The sequence below is a fragment of the Ranitomeya variabilis genome, chromosome 1 (assembly GCF_051348905.1).
Source record: "Ranitomeya variabilis isolate aRanVar5 chromosome 1, aRanVar5.hap1, whole genome shotgun sequence".
Classification (NCBI taxonomy): domain Eukaryota; kingdom Metazoa; phylum Chordata; class Amphibia; order Anura; family Dendrobatidae; genus Ranitomeya; species Ranitomeya variabilis.
In genome coordinates, this window is record NC_135232.1 from 342,796,688 (window position 1) to 342,814,664 (window position 17,977).

The following is a 17,977-nucleotide window of genomic DNA, read 5'->3' on the forward strand; positions in this document are numbered from 1 at the left end:
ATTGATTTCTGAACTCTTCCTGAGTTAAAACATTAGTATTGTTGTTTCTAAATGATTATGAACTTTTTTTTTTTTTTTGCATTATTTGAGGTTTGCAAGCAATGCATTTTTTTTTGTTATTTTGACAATTTCTCATTTTCAGAAAATAAATACAAAATCTATTGCTTGGAACTTCAGAGACATGTTGTCAGTAGTTTATAGAATAAAAGAACAATTTATATTTTACTCAAAAATATACCTATAAAGAGAAAAATCAGACAGACTGAAACTTTTGCAGTGGTCTCTTAATTTTTTCCAGAGCTGTATATACCGTACATTTTTACAAGAAAAAAAAAAGCATCTCCATGTGGATCCGATGCAATGATAATATGAAAAAGCGAGCTTTATCAAATGGTGTGAAAATTCACCACTGCTTGAATTTGTATCTATGTGTGATTATATGGTATAATGAAAAGATAAAAATTGTGCAAACATTTATATAGTGCAAACATTTTTCTCTATTTGAAGTTAATAGTGGTAATGAGAAGATCTAGTGGATACACATTAGGCTCCTAAGTGGTTTCAAGAGAGCTTTAGATATGCATATGTGAAACAATGAGAGAAGATAATGACACATAGGACCTTCACAGACTGGCATTAAAGCCTTCCATTGTCATTTTATAGAGGGATTTAAAAAAAAAAAGCCAAAAAGTGGCATATAAGGCATTTGAAAGAAAAGTATAACTAACAACATATTTAATTGCAGAAATAAAATACCAGTCTGATGTTGGAAATTTTTGTTTCACATCATATAAAAGAAGCAAATGCCCATGTCTGGAGTATTTGTTGGCAGCTTTCCTGGAACATAATCCAAATGTGTTAATAAAAATTTGATGTGAAAAGCATTAATGGTACTTTTCACATCAAGCATAACAAAATTAAACAGAGAAAAAAAATATAAATTTGGTATGCACAAAAGTATTAACCATGAAAAGCAAACAACAAAAATAGTGCTCTCTTCAAACTAAAATTTGTGACTCAAGGATGCATACATTTCTGCCACGTTAACGGATTTAGTTATCTGTCTACTGTACTTGTAGACAGCTATAATTTTTGTGTAAGAATCAATGCACCTGGGGCTACAGCAATCAAACTTTCGATTGACTTGACACAAAACATATTTTAGCTCATGTGCCAAAAGTTCGAAAGTTAATATAGCCAAAAACACACAAAAAAACAATGTCTGAAGCTACTTTCACCAATCAGGTTTTTGCCGTCAGGCACAATCCGGCGAATTCCGGATTAGTTTTTCTGTTCCGCCGGATGTGTTTTTTTCTCATAGAGTTGTATTAGCACTGGATTGCGACAGATGGCCTAATGTTTCATCAGTTTTTTGCCAGATCCATCCAAAATTAGTTTTCCGGCGGCCGGAGAAAATGTACAGAGGAACGTTTTTTTTCTGTCTGGCGAAAGAACGACCAGCGATGGTTCCAGCGATAAACGGATGAAACGTGAAGTGAAATCAGTGAATCCGGCTACCGATTCCTTTTTTTACACTGAGCATGCCCGTAGCTGGATACATTTTTTGCAAAATTCGCTGGATTGTGCCTGACAGTAAAAAACTGATGTGTGAAAAGAGCCTGAGGAAGAAAATTCATGCCAATATGACTGCAAATCGGTGCTTGTTACTTCAGCAATAACAAAATAAGAGGTTAAAAGAATGATTGCAACCAGTGCTGCTGGCAAGCCAAAGTCCATACACTTAAAGGGGTTGGCCACTATTTTACATGACCCTTTTATGTGAACAAACTGCCATAGATATGCACTTTACTAAACACTTTTCCAAATCTTTCTGTAACTTGAGCTGCTCTTCTGGTCACATGATCTCTGGCTGAGAATCTCCTTGTTTCCTGTGATGTCACTTTAAAATCCCCTTCTGTGGTGAGCTCTGGAACATGACGGGTGGGCATGGCTTTTTGAGTGGGCGTGACTCTATTCAGCAGAGCGCAGGCGGTTTCTGTGCATGCTGCAGACATGTTTTCCTCTGTAGGATCATCCCATGATCTATCTATCCCATCTATCAATCAGTGATGGGAAGTAAGGGATAATCTTTATTGGCATGGCTGGTGTTCTGGTGCTTTGTGCATTACTTCTATTCCCTGTAACAGGGTCCAGTACAGGAGATCATGCTGAAGCTGTGTGCTGGGGGAAGAGAGGGAGGAGATATAGAGAGTGTGCTCACTGCTGGCTTGCAGCCCAGCACCAGGGATGAAGGGAAATGTAGTAAGAAGGGAACAGAGGATTCTCAAGAGGAAGCGATGAATGTGATCGCAGAGCCGATGCCAGGACACAGGATCATGCAGAAAGGCATAAAACAACAGAATGGCAGTAAAAGTACAAGAGGATTATTAGGGGGATTATCCTGAGGAATTTATGGCAAAACCAGTTACATGATTAGGATAGTGAACAACCTCTAACCATACATTTTATTTAGCATGGATTCTAATATAACTTTGCTTTTAGATTTTGAGGCAGTTTATGAATGACTATTACCCACATTTTATAAGTACTAAAAATCATTGGCCTATTTGGTAAAAATGAAGCAAGATAATCTGGTCTTGCTACATAAGATGTAATACAGACAATTTTAGTAGGTATTTTTTTCATTACGAAGATAAAGAAAACTGTGAGCTACAACATGGAATTCCAGTTTTTCTCTAAATTAGTCCACTTACTGTTCATCAACATTGTTACATTATATTTCTCTTTCCAATAGTTTTTATTAAACATTTTGAAATTTTAACATTGCATTTTGTCAACAATATGCTTCTCAATTGGGGGAGAGGGTGGGAAAGGAAGGGAAGGTAGAGGATATGAGAAAGTAAAAACAATGTGGACATGCCGTCCGTGTAGAAACAATTGTAATCTAATCAACTATTAACAATTTTAGCAAAAGTACTCTTCACAAGCATGCAACAGATATCGCTTTAACTCTTAGTGTGATAATTCAGAATATATCTCAACCCATTTCTTCCATTTTTTGTCATATTTCCCATAGTAGTTATTCTTGCAAAATTCTCTTCATATGATTTATGTAAATTAATTTGTTCTATTATTTCGTTGAAAGCTGGTAAAATTGGATTCTTCCAGTGAAAGGCCATGATTTGTTTAACGACCAAGCATATATGAATTATTATAGGTCTCACATTTGTGCTAACGTTTTCCCATTGTAGGGACAATAAGACCATTGCTGGGGTGACTATGATATTATCTTTTAGTATGTTATTAATTAACTTTGTGGCCTGTCTCCATAAGGGTTTCACCTTTGGACACTTCCAAAACATATGCAACAAGTTCCCGTACTCTCCGCACCCTCTCCAGCACAAGGGAGACCCTCCAGAAGGCAAATGGGAAAGGCGAGCCGGTGTGAAGTACCATCTCATGAGGATTTTAAAATACGCTTCTTGCAGTGTCATGCAAATATTTTATGAGTAAGTAAAATGAATTGTGTTTTCCCATTGATCTGGAATAATATTACATTATATTTCAAGTTTTTGTTAAGGTAGCGCAAAACACAAATGCCTGGGTTAAACAGTGAGGAAAACAATAGCAATGTAATAAATAATGACATGGTACATTTTTGAAAAATTAATGTCAGCAGTGAACAATATACAGTGTTTCACATTACCTTTGCATTGTCCTTATAATATTCATGGATAAAGCAATTGGTAAATAATCGTGTGATGGTTATTATTTTATGGTTTCCTCCACTTTCCAAAATGACACTCCTAGGAAGAAATGAACTTATTGGTAGAAATAAACCTTAGAACTGACAATAAATATGACAAGATTGTCTGCCGGATGTAATCAGTCAGCCAGTCCAGCATAATGAATCTGCTTGAATATCATGTTTGTGCCTAATGTAGGCAAAGAGAAACTGAATCCAATCACATATCACTTAGATTACTGGGTGCAGCCGTTCAGAGTCAGAGCTTTTAGATTTATCAATACAGCAGAGCTGAGGAAGCTGCCCCCGCCCACACCAGGCTCTGTGTACATAGACAGTGAGCTGCCTATCACAGGATGGGGTGTGTCGGGCCAGGAGACGCATGCTGCTGTGTCCCAGCAATGATAAGCTACTGGTGCAAACACAATCATTGCAAACAAAACCACAGAGCTTGAGAAGAGAGGCTTTGCTGAAATCTGTGTTTTAACCCCTACAGCATGCTGACTTTAGATTTCATAGCAAAAACCTGCTGACAGACTAAATTTTATGACCAATTAGTTAAAAAAGGGGCAAAGATGTAAGGCAGCCCTTACTAGGCTGATATAATTTATAGAGAATGTCACCTGAATTCACAGTACAAACTCCATACATCATTAATCAGAGCTTTTGGGTCTGATGAAGCTGGTGGAACTAGTTTAAAAACGTCAGAAAGGCTAAATAATTCTAATGACAGTTTAAACTTTCACAATTATTACAGCCAGTCATACACGCATTTTCAGAGTAAAGTACACCAGCTTAATCAGATCTAAGGCATCTATTTAAAAAAGGACCTGTCACCAGATCAAAAGTGGTCAGTTATCACTCTTATTTTATTCCTAAGGATCCAGAGTATTCTGCTGCCATAGGTAAGCACTGCACTAAATACCGTGCTTTGCCCAATCCTGGTGTAACCTGAGGTATTCTTGTGGTTACATGATCTCTATCTGATCAGATTAAAGTGTCGAATGTTTGCTCTTATTTTATTCCAACTACTCCCAAGTTTTTTTGTTTTTTTTTATCACGTACATGGTTTCAGAAATATGACCATTTTTATGAAAGGGACATGTAAAGTAGTGGCCAACCCCTTTAAACAAAAAATGTCTTCTTACTGAAACCATATAGTGCATTTAAAAAAAACGAAAAAGAAAAATTTGCATACTTGGGAGTAGCAGGAATAAAATAAGAGCACACATTCGACACTTTTAATCTGGTGACAGGTCCTCTTTAATAATGTATTAAGTATGTATCGTGATAGATCTGCTTTAACAATGTATGGTAATTTTAGCTTGCTTCACTGGAATGAAACATTTCAGATATATTTCTTATTATGTACAATGCTGCTGGATGCTGCCCTAAATACGGGTAGGTTTTAATATAAAGGCCCATAAGAACCATTTCAGGGTTAAATTGGGTCCTAAAAAGTAAGTTTGGAATTTTTTCTTCAAAATTTGAAAATTTAGAGCTAGACTAAACAGCCTCTTAATTTTTTAAACAAATAAAGGGACATAAAAATAAAGTCAACGTAAATAAGACATATAACTTAGGTTCTGTAAACATAGCAAATGGGGTATGGGTTAAAACAATGCAATCAATGATGTCACTTATCAGGCTGTGTGCTATTTACTTACAATGAAGGGTTTATCACAAGGACATCATGATTGCTGTGACTACCTGCTGTGTGAGCAGTGGTCTAAATGCGCCCCGTCCTCTGATAAGCTGCTCACTGTCAGTACACAATGTACATAGAAAGCCTAGTTTGGGCGTGGTTAGCTTTTTCAGCTCTGCTTCATGATACATCTAAGAACTCTGATTGCATCAGAACTGCTGCGCCCAGTTAACTAAGTGATACATCACTGGAATCAGGGTCTCTTTTCCTATATTATGCTGCTCTGCTCTCAGATGAGGTGGGAAAAACCTGGTGGCAAATTCCCTTTATGTCAGTAAGCCTAAACATTGGCTGCCTTCTTAAAGGGTAATTAAACTCATAAATATTAAATATATCATAATCTTGTAAATTGGTGGTGGCACAAGCCCTGATACCCCCACTGATCACTCAAACCACGGTCCAGAAGTGCTCAGCTATTGCATGAGAGTATGCACGGTGGTGTACAAACCCATAGACTGTCAATTAAGCGTGTTCACTGCTGTTCACACAGTAAAGCAAAATCTGAATGATTCTACCCTGTGGTTTGAGCAATCGGTCGGTGTTTAAGGAATTGAACCTCAACTCATCAACAAGGCTTTTAAAGGGCATGGATGTTTAGAAGTTTACTTTAAGGAGTAAAACTAAGTACCAGGTTGTGTTTCAATGGCTTATATAATTAGATTTTTGTGATTGAGGTATTGCTATAGTACATTCAGATCACCTAAAACAAGAAAAGGAAAAATGTTAGCCCACATTGTCAAGTTTAAAGGAAATGAAAATCAATATGTTCTTAAAGTTCAATACAAGGAACATGTACCATAAGGGGATTGATGGATTTGAAAACATTTTTTTAGTGTAGAATCACCTGTAAGCATTTTTAGGTCAATTTTACACCATTTGTGGAAAATTGTTTATCTTAGTACAAAAATAGGAACCAGAAAAAACATTGACAATCTGTTTAAATAAAATCTATAGTACATTAGTTATTTCAACACTTCAAGGACCTGAGAAGTGTGTAATACATTTATTGTATACACCGTAAACTGTGCAGACAGGTGGGCAATGTATATAGTTTTTGTGAGCCTGCCAATGCAAAGGCATTTGCAGCTTTTATCATCATTACATAGGGTTAAAAAAAGACATTGATTCTTGAATTTAAACCTTTCTCATACAAATAGATATCAATTATATTATTCATAACTCACAATACAATTTATTAAGAAGTAAGCATCCATCCCTATTTTAAATGTTGTTTTAGTGTCTGCCATTACTACCTCTTGTGGTCGGGCATTCCAATGTCAGACTGCTCTAGCTGTAAAGAACCCTTTCCTGGAAGGAATAAATCAGTGCAAGTCCTTTGTATCAACCACTCATGTATTTATACACATAGATTTTTTCTAAGCTAAAAAAGCCCACCTTTTCTAACCTCTCATCATAGGAGACACTTTCTATCCCATGTAATAATCAAGTTAGTGCCTTTGACGAGACACTAAATTTCCAATAGTCTGTTTAGGTTCTGGTGCTCAAAAGAGGATCCAATATTCTAGATGTGGCCTTACAAATGATTTATATAGGGGTATGCGTTTTTTTATCTCTTTTTAGACACTACGGTAGTATACCATATTTTGCGGTTTATAAGATGTGCCAGATTATAAGACGTAACCCAAATTTTGAGGAGAAAAATAGGAAAAAAAGCTTTTTTTTTTTTAAATAAAATGGTGCGCTACTTACAAGCCATACGTCTTATTGCTTACCGGGGGTGGTGGCTACGGTGAAGCGGGTTCCCAGCTGGAGGAGGCAAAAGTGGAGCGTTGCTGCAGGCCGCAGACTCGGATGAGAGGGTGTTCAGATGTGGGCTGCTGCGGGTGTTCGGATGTGCGCTGCTGCGGGGGCTCCGCCAACATGTTGTGAAAGCCCAGAGCCCCCACACTTACATGGTTTACTATGTGGTGGACTTCGGGAAAATGGCTGCCAGGGGGCGGCGTATGCGCAGATGGAGATCTTGGCGCTGAGATCTCATCTCAAAATACCGACAAAATATCGTATGTAGACCAAAATGGTATCAGTAAAAATATCAGCTTGGCGCGCAAAAAATCAGCCTTCACCCAGCCCCAGATCATGAAAAATGGCTCCTTTTTTTAAACAAATTTTGGAATTTTTTTTTCATTAATTAAATAAAAAAAGAACCTAGACATGTTTGGGGTCTATGAACTCATAATAAAAAAAAAAAAAACACGATGAAGGGGGTGCTCACTTTTTGATTGTGAGGTGCTCAGGAGAAAACAATCATATGCAAGAAAAAAACTCCGGCACACTCTTTCAAAGATTCTGACAGTTTATTATAAATTTTCAACAAAAATGTGGTTTCCAAGAATTAATCAAGTTTCTCTGAACATGGGCACATATAATTTCTTTTTCTCAACGTTTCGGCTAACAAGCCTTTTTCAAGAGATTACTTGTCCCTCTGAAATATACAAAAATACTTTTAACATCATATATAATTCAAACCCAAAAAAAAAAGGAAAAAACACACTGGAGAGAACATTACCATCATGTCCTCCCTATATTATAGATTATGATATATAGAAAACTGTCCTCTGATCCTATTGAGATATGAGAGGCTTGTGATAATCAGACAAAGAAATAATGAACCTAGTACAATGACGGCAAACCCAGAAAAACGAACCTGAAATTAATCAAGAAGACATACCTATATATGCACTTTAACATGTGCAATCATATATATGGTTGTAACTAGACCAAAATCTTGGTGGATTCTATCTCTAAATAATAAATAAATAGAACGCCAGGCACATCACCATGTGAAAGAGAAAGTGGAAAAAACATACTTGTTGGTGCGCAGAACAGGATATGGAAATCCACTGTTAGGATAAATAGGCAAAAAGTGCAGCACAAGTCAGTAAAATGAGCGAAAAGGCACACATGTATATAGTAGGTGTGCATAGATAAATACCTTAATACATGTCACGCTGGAGTGAGGTATCCATACGGAAGACCGGGGAAATGTGACCGCCGTGCGGAAGGCATGTGACTCTGCTGATGTGTGAGCCGCTATTTACCTGTTGCGGTGAAAGTGGTTCCGGGTGAGAGTTCAGGTAAGTGCCGGTGAAAGCCGAAAGAGGACGGAAAAGACTGAAAGAAGCCGAAATAATACGCATGCGCAATGGAGAAAAAGCCTGGACTCTAAGTTCCACTCGTGTACTGCAAGATAAGAGAGAAGAACAGCTGATAAACATTTTGCTATTGTAACGGTCTATATATTCAGTACTTGTGCAGTGTATACATCGTGTCAAATAAAGAATACTATTATACTATTTACAAAATTATATTTAGGACTTCAACTAAAATAAATGGATACAGTAATATGTGATTGTACCTAAATTTGACTACCATATAGAGGGATAAAAAATGACAAGACACCCTCATATAACCCATAGTATTGATGAGTATGATAAATATAATTAATAAGAAATAATGATAAATAATATTCTAGTTTAATCAATTAAAACATAAGAGATTAATAAGAGATTAATATGAGACCTCATACTCCCTGTTTAGACCAAAGGGCGACAGGGTTTGTAGCGTATGAATCCAAAAGGATTCACGCTCCTTAAGCTTCTTAATCCTGTCACCCCCCCTCCTAAATGCTGGGACGTGATCTATTATTTGATACTTCAACTGTGCCACAGTATGATTATTCTGTATAAAGTGGGCCGGAATTGGCAAAAGAGTCCGCCCGCATCGAATAGTAGACTTATGTTTAGAAATGCGGTCTCGGACATGTTGGGTGGTTTCCCCAACATATCCGAGACCACAGGGACACTTTATAAGGTACACCACAAATGACGAGTTACAGGAGAAATGTCCTTTGATAGGAAAGCGTTTCCCGGAGCGTGGATGTGTAAAGGAGTCACCCTTAGATATGTTCGAGCATTGTTGGCAACTAAGACACGGGAAAGTGCCATTCCGTGGGGATGATAGAAACCTCTGTACCATACCCCTATTGCTGGGGCCCACATCTGCTCTCACCAGGTGGTCTCTAATATTAGGGCAGCGTTTGCTGCACATGATTGGACCTACATTAAACTCTCTCACTGTTGGGTATGCATTCTTAAGGATATCCCAATGTCGGGAAATGCATTTATTTATAAGAGGATTCAGAGGATGGTATGTACTGACAAAGGCCAATCTGGGTACCTTCGGTTGCACTGTAGGTCTGCCTACATCCCTTTTCGGTGTCAGAACGTGACCAGGATAACCCCTGCTCCTAAATTTAGTATTCATCTCTTGATGTCTCAAATTACTAGTCACAGGGTCAGACACAATCCTATCAACCCTATCGTGTTGGGACTTAGGTAGGGCTCTTTTGATGTGATGTGGGTGGCAGCTGTCATATTGTAGGAGACTATTTTTATCGGTAGATTTGACAAATAGATCCGTCTCAACATTTCTGTTAGTATTGATGGTGACTCTTGTGTCCAAAAAATTCATAGAATTCGGATCATAAGATAATGAAAACGTTAATCCCGGTAAACAGGAGTTGAGGTCTTTGTGAAAATTTAAGAGAGTATCAACGTCACCCGTCCAGATGAGAAAGACGTCATCTATGTAACGTCGCCAGAATTTGGCATGGGAGACAAAGCTGGAGTGCGTGTAGACGTGTGATATCTCGAATTGATCCATAAAAATATTAGCATAAGGGGGTGCCATGTTGCTCCCCATGGCAGTCCCCCTCTTTTGAATAAAAAATTGGTCTTCAAACATAAAAAAATTACGGGTCAATACCATGGTGAGGGAATCTTTACAAAATTTTAGCTGCTGATTGGAAAAGTCTGTATGACGGGTCAAAAAGGACATAACAGACTCAATTCCATCTATGTGTCGGATACTAGTGTATAGACTATTAACGTCCATAGTAATTAGTAAACAATTCATGGGTAATTTACCTATACTCTTTAAAGATGTCAAGAAGTCTGATGTGTCCTTCAGATAAGATTTGATTTTTGGTACAAGGGGGGATAGGATTTTGTCAAGCGTGATGGCTAATGGTGATAATAGTGATTCAGTATGCCTTTCCCCCGCAGAAATGACTGTATTACAGAAGGGATTGAGCTTCTGTCCGGTCCCTCGTTTTAACTCATTTCAGTTGGACCAGGAATTGCACCGTTTTTTTAGAAATGTCAGACTTAAAGCCCATTTCTCAAAAGAAATGGCAATCAGTGTACCTGATCACACTACTTCTGGATTTACTTTGAATGCCCTAAATTTACGGCTACGTAGTTCCTTTCAACCGCCACATCTTTACCATCCTGTAGAGACGTATATAGATTTTGTTAAAAATGACATTAAGAAGGTACTGACTTCCATAGAAAGGGGTGAATATCATGTAAAACATAACTTTACCATTGAAGAGAAAAAGGCTTTATTATCCCTTAAAGAGAATAAACAAATTGTAATAAAACCGGCGGACAAGGGGGGTTCAATAGTGGTATTAGATCGAGATTATTATATGAGTGAAATCAGAACACAATTGGGTGACCTGGACACATACCAGCCTATTAGTTATAATCCCACCTTTGAGATCAACAAAGAAATTAAAGATCTAGTGACTTATCATACAACTACGGGGACCACAGATAAAAAACTAGGAGAGTTTCTTATTAAACAACATCCAGTAATACCAGTATTTTATACTCTCCCTAAGATTCACAAACATCCGTTAAAGCCCCCAGGTCGTCCCATTGTTGCTTCTACTGAATCACTATTATCACCATTAGCCATCACGCTTGACAAAATCCTATCCCCCCTTGTACCAAAAATCAAATCTTATCTGAAGGACACATCAGACTTCTTGACATCTTTAAAGAGTATAGGTAAATTACCCATGAATTGTTTACTAATTACTATGGACGTTAATAGTCTATACACTAGTATCCGACACATAGATGGAATTGAGTCTGTTATGTCCTTTTTGACCCGTCATACAGACTTTTCCAATCAGCAGCTAAAATTTTGTAAAGATTCCCTCACCATGGTATTGACCCGTAATTTTTTTATGTTTGAAGACCAATTTTTTATTCAAAAGAGGGGGACTGCCATGGGGAGCAACATGGCACCCCCTTATGCTAATATTTTTATGGATCAATTCGAGATATCACACGTCTACACGCACTCCAGCTTTGTCTCCCATGCCAAATTCTGGCGACGTTACATAGATGACGTCTTTCTCATCTGGACGGGTGACGTTGATACTCTCTTAAATTTTCACAAAGACCTCAACTCCTGTTTACCGGGATTAACGTTTTCATTATCTTATGATCCGAATTCTATGAATTTTTTGGACACAAGAGTCACCATCAATACTAACAGAAATGTTGAGACGGATCTATTTGTCAAATCTACCGATAAAAATAGTCTCCTACAATATGACAGCTGCCACCCACATCACATCAAAAGAGCCCTACCTAAGTCCCAACACGATAGGGTTGATAGGATTGTGTCTGACCCTGTGACTAGTAATTTGAGACATCAAGAGATGAATACTAAATTTAGGAGCAGGGGTTATCCTGGTCACGTTCTGACACCGAAAAGGGATGTAGGCAGACCTACAGTGCAACCGAAGGTACCCAGATTGGCCTTTGTCAGTACATACCATCCTCTGAATCCTCTTATAAATAAATGCATTTCCCGACATTGGGATATCCTTAAGAATGCATACCCAACAGTGAGAGAGTTTAATGTAGGTCCAATCATGTGCAGCAAACGCTGCCCTAATATTAGAGACCACCTGGTGAGAGCAGATGTGGGCCCCAGCAATAGGGGTATGGTACAGAGGTTTCTATCATCCCCACGGAATGGCACTTTCCCGTGTCTTAGTTGCCAACAATGCTCGAACATATCTAAGGGTGACTCCTTTACACATCCACGCTCCGGGAAACGCTTTCCTATCAAAGGACATTTCTCCTGTAACTCGTCATTTGTGGTGTACCTTATAAAGTGTCCCTGTGGTCTCGGATATGTTGGGGAAACCACCCAACATGTCCGAGACCGCATTTCTAAACATAAGTCTACTATTCGATGCGGGCGGACTCTTTTGCCAATTCCGGCCCACTTTATACAGAATAATCATACTGTGGCACAGTTGAAGTATCAAATAATAGATCACGTCCCAGCATTTAGGAGGGGGGGTGACAGGATTAAGAAGCTTAAGGAGCGTGAATCCTTTTGGATTCATACGCTACAAACCCTGTCGCCCTTTGGTCTAAACAGGGAGTATGAGGTCTCATATTAATCTCTTATTAATCTCTTATGTTTTAATTGATTAAACTAGAATATTATTTATCATTATTTCTTATTAATTATATTTATCATACTCATCAATACTATGGGTTATATGAGGGTGTCTTGTCATTTTTTATCCCTCTATATGGTAGTCAAATTTAGGTACAATCACATATTACTGTATCCATTTATTTTAGTTGAAGTCCTAAATATAATTTTGTAAATAGTATAATAGTATTCTTTATTTGACACGATGTATACACTGCACAAGTACTGAATATATAGACCGTTACAATAGCAAAATGTTTATCAGCTGTTCTTCTCTCTTATCTTGCAGTACACGAGTGGAACTTAGAGTCCAGGCTTTTTCTCCATTGCGCATGCGTATTATTTCGGCTTCTTTCAGTCTTTTCCGTCCTCTTTCGGCTTTCACCGGCACTTACCTGAACTCTCACCCGGAACCACTTTCACCGCAACAGGTAAATAGCGGCTCACACATCAGCAGAGTCACATGCCTTCCGCACGGCGGTCACATTTCCCCGGTCTTCCGTATGGATACCTCACTCCAGCGTGACATGTATTAAGGTATTTATCTATGCACACCTACTATATACATGTGTGCCTTTTCGCTCATTTTACTGACTTGTGCTGCACTTTTTGCCTATTTATCCTAACAGTGGATTTCCATATCCTGTTCTGCGCACCAACAAGTATGTTTTTTCCACTTTCTCTTTCACATGGTGATGTGCCTGGCGTTCTATTTATTTATTATTTAGAGATAGAATCCACCAAGATTTTGGTCTAGTTACAACCATATATATGATTGCACATGTTAAAGTGCATATATAGGTATGTCTTCTTGATTAATTTCAGGTTTGTTTTTCTGGGTTTGCCGTCATTGTACTAGGTTCATTATTTCTTTGTCTGATTATCACAAGCCTCTCATATCTCAATAGGATCAGAGGACAGTTTTCTATATATCATAATCTATAATATAGGGAGGACATGATGGTAATGTTCTCTCCAGTGTGTTTTTTCCTTTTTTTTTGGGTTTGAATTATATATGATGTTAAAAGTATTTTTGTATATTTCAGAGGGACAAGTAATCTCTTGAAAAAGGCTTGTTAGCCGAAACGTTGAGAAAAAGAAATTATATGTGCCCATGTTCAGAGAAACTTGATTAATTCTTGGAAACCACATTTTTGTTGAAAATTTATAATAAACTGTCAGAATCTTTGAAAGAGTGTGCCGGAGTTTTTTTCTTGCATATGAACTCATAATGACCTGTAGAAAGAATCCTAATGGTGGGTCAGTTTTAGTATTTAGTGAACATGGTAAAAATAAAACAAACTGCGAAATTGCACTTTTTTTTGCAATTTCACCGCACTTGGATTTTTTTTGCCGTTTTTCAGTACAAGATATGTTAAAACCAATGGTGTTGTTCAAAAGTCCAACTTGTCCAGCAAAAAACAAGCCCTCACATGGCCATATTGGAAAAATAAAAAAGTTATGGCTGTTGGAAGAAGGGGAGCAGAAAACGAAGACGCAAAAGCTGAAATACCTCTGGGCATGAAGGGGTTAATATGAAGGCCACTAATGCCCATCCACACCACATCAGAAAAAGCATTAACTTGGGGAAAGGTATTCTGCTGGCTCCACATCACAATGTCTTACCTGAAAAAGTCCTCAATTACTCTGAATATGCACAGGTGACAAGCAGCTGCAGGCTGGGGAGCAAACAAGAAAACAAGAAGAAAATTACACAAAACAGTTTTTTGTCCCTTCTGGCTTTAGAAAAATATAATAATAATATAATAACTTTCATGGAAAAAATAAATGATTAATTAATTAATAATGGCAAGTCTATCAGCAACGATTAAACTATATGGATACTTTCAGGGACTTTTTTAAATTTTTTTTAACTTAAATTATGACTATTGCTTCAACATACCAAACAGATAACTTGCTCAAACTGCCAAAGTGAAGTTACTTTGGCACTTAATGAAGAAATAGGTGATCTTGTTTTGTAATTTTTATTGTGACATTCAATCAATTCAGAACAGAAATCAATAACCAACATATATTTTTCATTACAAGGTCCGCAAAGTTCTGCACTTCCAACCACTAACCAACTGATAAACCTTACAAAGGCTGGATATAGACGAAATGTTGGTTATTGATTTCTGTTCTGCACTGGTCAAAGTAAATTCAACATAATTAAAATAGATCAATAGTACAAAGCTAAAATAAGAAACTTTGCAATGTATCTTATCATGTAAGGCTATGTGCGCACGTTCAGAATTTGGTCAGTTTTTTACCACAGTATGGCTATGCGCACACGTTGCAGATTTTGATGCGGATTCGCAGCGCTTTTGGAAGCGTGGAATTGCATCAAATCCGCAGTGTAGTGCACAAGCAATGTTAATCAATGGGAAATTGACATTTGGTGTGCACATGCTGCGGATTCACAGCGTTTTATTTTCCGCAGCATGTCAATTCTTTCTGCGAATCTGCAGCGTTTTGGCACCCATTGACTACCACTGAGTCAGGCAAATCCGCAGCAAAACCGCAGGTTTAAAAAAGATCTGTGGATTTGCTGCGGAGTTGCCTGCGAGAAACGCTGCAGATCGGGGAGGAGGAAAAGTGTGTGGGCGGAGACTGTGTGTGGGCGGAGACTGTGTGTGGGCGGAGAAGATGTGCTTGTCTGTGTGTATCTGAGGGATGTGTGTGTGCGGGGCTGTGTGTGTCTGTGTGTGCGTGCATAGGTCTGCGGGGCTGTGTGTGTGTGTGGGGCTGTGTGTAGGCAGGCATCATCCGGCTACTGTGTACAAAAAAAAAAAAAAAAAAGACACACACACAGTACATACAACATACAGTACATACTCACCAATCGCCTAGTCCCCGAAGCCCTCGATCACCTGTATAAAAAATAAAAAATAATAAACCAACAGTATACTCCCTGATCTGATGTAATCCATTTAATAACGAGTGTCCCACGACAATCTCATGTGGTGAGATGTCACATCGGCAGATGTGACCGCTCTCCAGGGGCTCCGGTGACACAATAACAGAGGTAATCACCCGCACTGTATCACTCCTCCGCTTTGAGTGCAGAGTTCATACTGTCACTTGCAGCACCGCATGGTGGGAAAATTCTCACGCAGCAGTGCCGTAAAGTGAGAGCCCATTGAACCCTCAGTGATAACACTGCAGGAGCCACTGTCTCCTGTCAGTGTGTCACTGGAGGCCTATAGAGCAGTCACATCTCCTGATGTGACAGCTCTATAGGGGAGATTGCTGTCAGGCACTCGTTATTAAATGGACTGCGTCAGACCAGGGAGTATTTGTGTTGGTTTATTATTTTTTCTTTTTTTGCAGGAGATCGAGGGTGTCGCATGGATCGGCAGAACAATAAAGATGGCAAAACGGTGTTGTGTTTTATTTCAATAAAATACTTTATTCTGGCGCTGTGTTTATTTAACACTTTCACAACTATAGGATTAGTAATTATCACAGCTGACAACCGGAACTAAGTGCCAGGATCGATCACGGACCGCTCCCGACACTTTAACCCCGGGAACACTGCGATCAAACAACATCGCAGTGTTCCGATGGCATAGGGAAACATCATGCAGGGAGGGGGCTTCCTGCGTGCTTCCCTGAGACCCTCAGAACAACGCAATGTGATCGCGTTGTTCCGAGGGTCTCTTGCTTTTCCTCCCTGCAGGCCCCATATCCAAGATAACCGCCGGGTCCTTCCGGGTCCTGTAGGGAGGTGGCTTGTCAGTGCCTGCTGAGAGCAGGCGCCGCAAGCCTCCTGCACTGCCTGTCAGATTGCTGATCTGACACAGTGCTCTGCAAAGTGTCAGATCAGCGATCTGACACTATATAGTGATGTCCCACCCTGGGACAATGTAAAAAAGTGGAAAAAAAATATTAGCATGTGTAAAAATATTTTAACCCCTTCCCGACATGTGACGGAATAGTACGTCACATGTCGGGACCCCCGCTTTGATGTGCGCTCCGGCGGTGAGCGCACATCAAAGTCGCGACATGTCAGCTATTTTTTACAGCTGACATGTGCGCGCAATAGCGGCGGGTGAAATCGCGATCACCCGCCGCTATTAACTAGTTAAATGCCGCTGTCAAACGCAGACAGCGGTATTTAACTACCGCATCCGGCCGTGCGGCCGGATATGAGCGCATCGCCGACCCCCGTCACATGATCGGGGGTCGGCGATGCTCCTCCATTGTAACCATAGAGGTCCTGGAGACCTCTATGGTTACTGATTGCCGGTGGCTGTGAGCGCCCCCCTGTGGTCGGCGCTCACAGCACACCTGCATTTTAGCTACATAACAGCGATCTGATGATCGCTGTTATGTAGCAGAGCCGATCGGGCTGTGCCTGCTTCTAGCCTCCCATGGAGGCTATTGAAGCATGGCAAAAGTAAAAAAAAAAAGTTTTTAAAAATGTGAAAAAAATAAAAAAAATATAAAAGTTTAAATCACCCCCCTTTCGCCCCAATCAAAATAAATCAATAAAAAAAAACCCCAACCTACACATATTTGGTATCGCCGCGTTCAGAATCGCCCGATCTATCAATAAAAAAAAAGCATTAACCTGATCGCTAAATGGCGTAATGAGAAAAAAATTCGAAACGCCAGATTTACGTTTTTTTGGTCGCCACGACATTGCATTAAAATGCAATAACGGGCGATCAAAAGAACGTATCTACACCAAAATGCTATCATTAAAAACGCCAGCTCGGCACGCAAAAAATAAGCCCTCACCTGACCCCAGATCACGAAAAATGGAGACGCTACGAGTATCGAAAAATGGCGCAATTTTGTTTTGTTTTATTTTTTGCAAAGTTTGGAATTTTTTTTCACCACTTAGGTGAAAAATAACCTAGTCATGTTAGGTGTCTATGAACTCGTAGAGACCTGGAGAATCATAATGGCAGGTCAGTTTTAGCATTTAGTGAACTTAGCAAAATAGGCAAGCAAAAAACAAGTGTGGGATTGCACTTTTTTTGCAATTTCACTGCACTTGGAATTTTTTTCCCGTTTTCTAGTACACGACATGCTAAAACCAATGATGTCGTTCAAAAGTACAACTCGTCCCGCAAAAAATAAGCCCTCACATGGTCAAATTGACGGAAAAATAAAAAAGTTATGGCTCTGGGAAGGAGGGGAGCGAAAAACGAAAACGGAAAAAGCTCCGGGGGTGAAGGGGTTAAAAAACAAATTCTTAAATAAAGAAAAAATATTGTTCCAATAAATAC

At 39.0% G+C, this 17,977-nt stretch overlaps 1 protein-coding gene across 1 annotated transcript in view; it reads right to left on the minus strand.

The window, feature by feature from the left end:
• Positions 1 to 17,977, minus strand: part of FANCC (FA complementation group C) — a 333,078-nt gene that overhangs the window by 49,051 nt on the left and 266,050 nt on the right. The window contains exons 9-10 of the mRNA XM_077299602.1: positions 14,367 to 14,419; positions 3,668 to 3,767 (exon numbers count right to left, since the gene is read on the minus strand). Coding sequence (XP_077155717.1) covers positions 3,668 to 3,767; positions 14,367 to 14,419 — 153 coding nt within the window. The remainder of the gene's footprint in view (positions 1 to 3,667; positions 3,768 to 14,366; positions 14,420 to 17,977) is intronic.